At 44.0% G+C, this 1,470-nt stretch overlaps 1 protein-coding gene across 2 annotated transcripts in view; it reads left to right on the top strand.

The window, feature by feature from the left end:
* Positions 1-1,470, top strand: part of LOC106520730 (extracellular sulfatase Sulf-2) — a gene marked incomplete at its 5' end in the record, with an annotated part of 8,374 nt that overhangs the window by 3,560 nt on the left and 3,344 nt on the right. For both annotated transcript variants that reach the window (XM_014012956.1, XM_014012957.1), the window contains 3 exon segments: positions 658-800; positions 881-1,004; positions 1,173-1,206. In XM_014012956.1, coding sequence (XP_013868410.1) covers positions 658-800; positions 881-1,004; positions 1,173-1,206 — 301 coding nt within the window.

Here is a 1,470-nt window from a genome sequence, read left to right on the forward strand (position 1 = left end):
GTGTGTGTGTGTGTGTGTCTGAAGCTGACCCACAGCTGGCACACATTTTCTTTCTTCTTTTTCTCTGGAAATGTTGAACAAACACGAATATAATACCTTAATAAACCAGCCCGTCTGACAATGTGACTTTTTATGTTTATGATGCTCAATCATTACATCACTGTCTGTCATTATTGAGTCTACATGATAATTTCTGAATTTATATGCAGTCTAACTAGTCAACAATCCAATAAAGATCATATTTTACATGTTTAATATCAGCAAATAATATATTTGACAACAGATAAAATCGATTTTAAATCAGGTTAAACATGAATGTTGAAGCTTTTTAATGTTAGCATACAGGTTTTACGATTAAAATAATAAATTTTGGTTAAATATGAGTAATATTTACCTGTGAAACATAACCCTTTTATCTCTTGTAAACATGTAACAATCGATGTAATTYATAACAAAGTATTTGAACCATTTGTACATTWAWAAASTGTGTGTTTGCACCGTGCTACGTTCTGCTCATTGATTTCAGTGGTTAGCATTAGCATTAGCTCAATGTGAAGCCRCGCCCAGTCCAGTGATACTGTATATCAGTGGTCTAGGCCTCGGGGGGTAAGGATTCAGGTTYTGGTGGGGTGAACGATGTGTGTGTTTGTGTTGCAGTGGGCTCGTTCTGCGCCTGCACCAGCGCCAACAACAACACATACTGGTGCCTGAGGACCATCAACGACACACACAACTTCCTGTTCTGTGAGTTCGCCACCGGCTTCCTGGAGTACTTCGACCTCAGCACGGACCCGTACCAGGTCTGAGGAACCGGGTCCTGGGAGGGAGACTTCGGACCGTCTGAAACGGCGTGGTGACTGTCTTCTTTGTGTGTCTGCAGCTGATAAACGCCGTCAGCTCTTTGGACCGAACGGTTCTGAACCAGCTGCACGTCCAGCTGATGGAGCTGAGGGGCTGCAGGGGGCACAAGCAGTGTAACCCCCGTACACACTCCGTGGACCTGGGTATGACACACTTCCTGTTCAGTGGAAGGAGACTATGTAACTGTTGTTTGATTGGATGAATGTTTAGTTTTAATGTTTCTGATTCGCTCCTCTTGGTGGTGCGTTCAGGTGACCGTCGTTAATTCTAGCACTGTTCTCATTAACCAATCAGATTGTGTTTCCCTTCAGGAGGGCGGGCTGACGCCAGCTTTGATGACTACAGGTACACACACCTGAACACACACACCTGAATACACACCTGAACACACACACCTGAATACACACCTGAATACACACACCTGAACACACTCACCTGAACACACTCACCTGAACACACACACCTGAACACACAACTGAACACACACACGTGAATACACTCACCTGAACACACTCACCTGAATACACACACCTGAACACTCTCACCTGAACACACTCACCTGAATACACACCTGAACACTCTCACCTGAACACACTCACCTGAATACAC

Source organism: Austrofundulus limnaeus, unplaced genomic scaffold, assembly GCF_001266775.1.
Source record: "Austrofundulus limnaeus strain Quisiro unplaced genomic scaffold, Austrofundulus_limnaeus-1.0 Scaffold97, whole genome shotgun sequence".
In the NCBI taxonomy this organism is placed as follows: domain Eukaryota; kingdom Metazoa; phylum Chordata; class Actinopteri; order Cyprinodontiformes; family Rivulidae; genus Austrofundulus; species Austrofundulus limnaeus.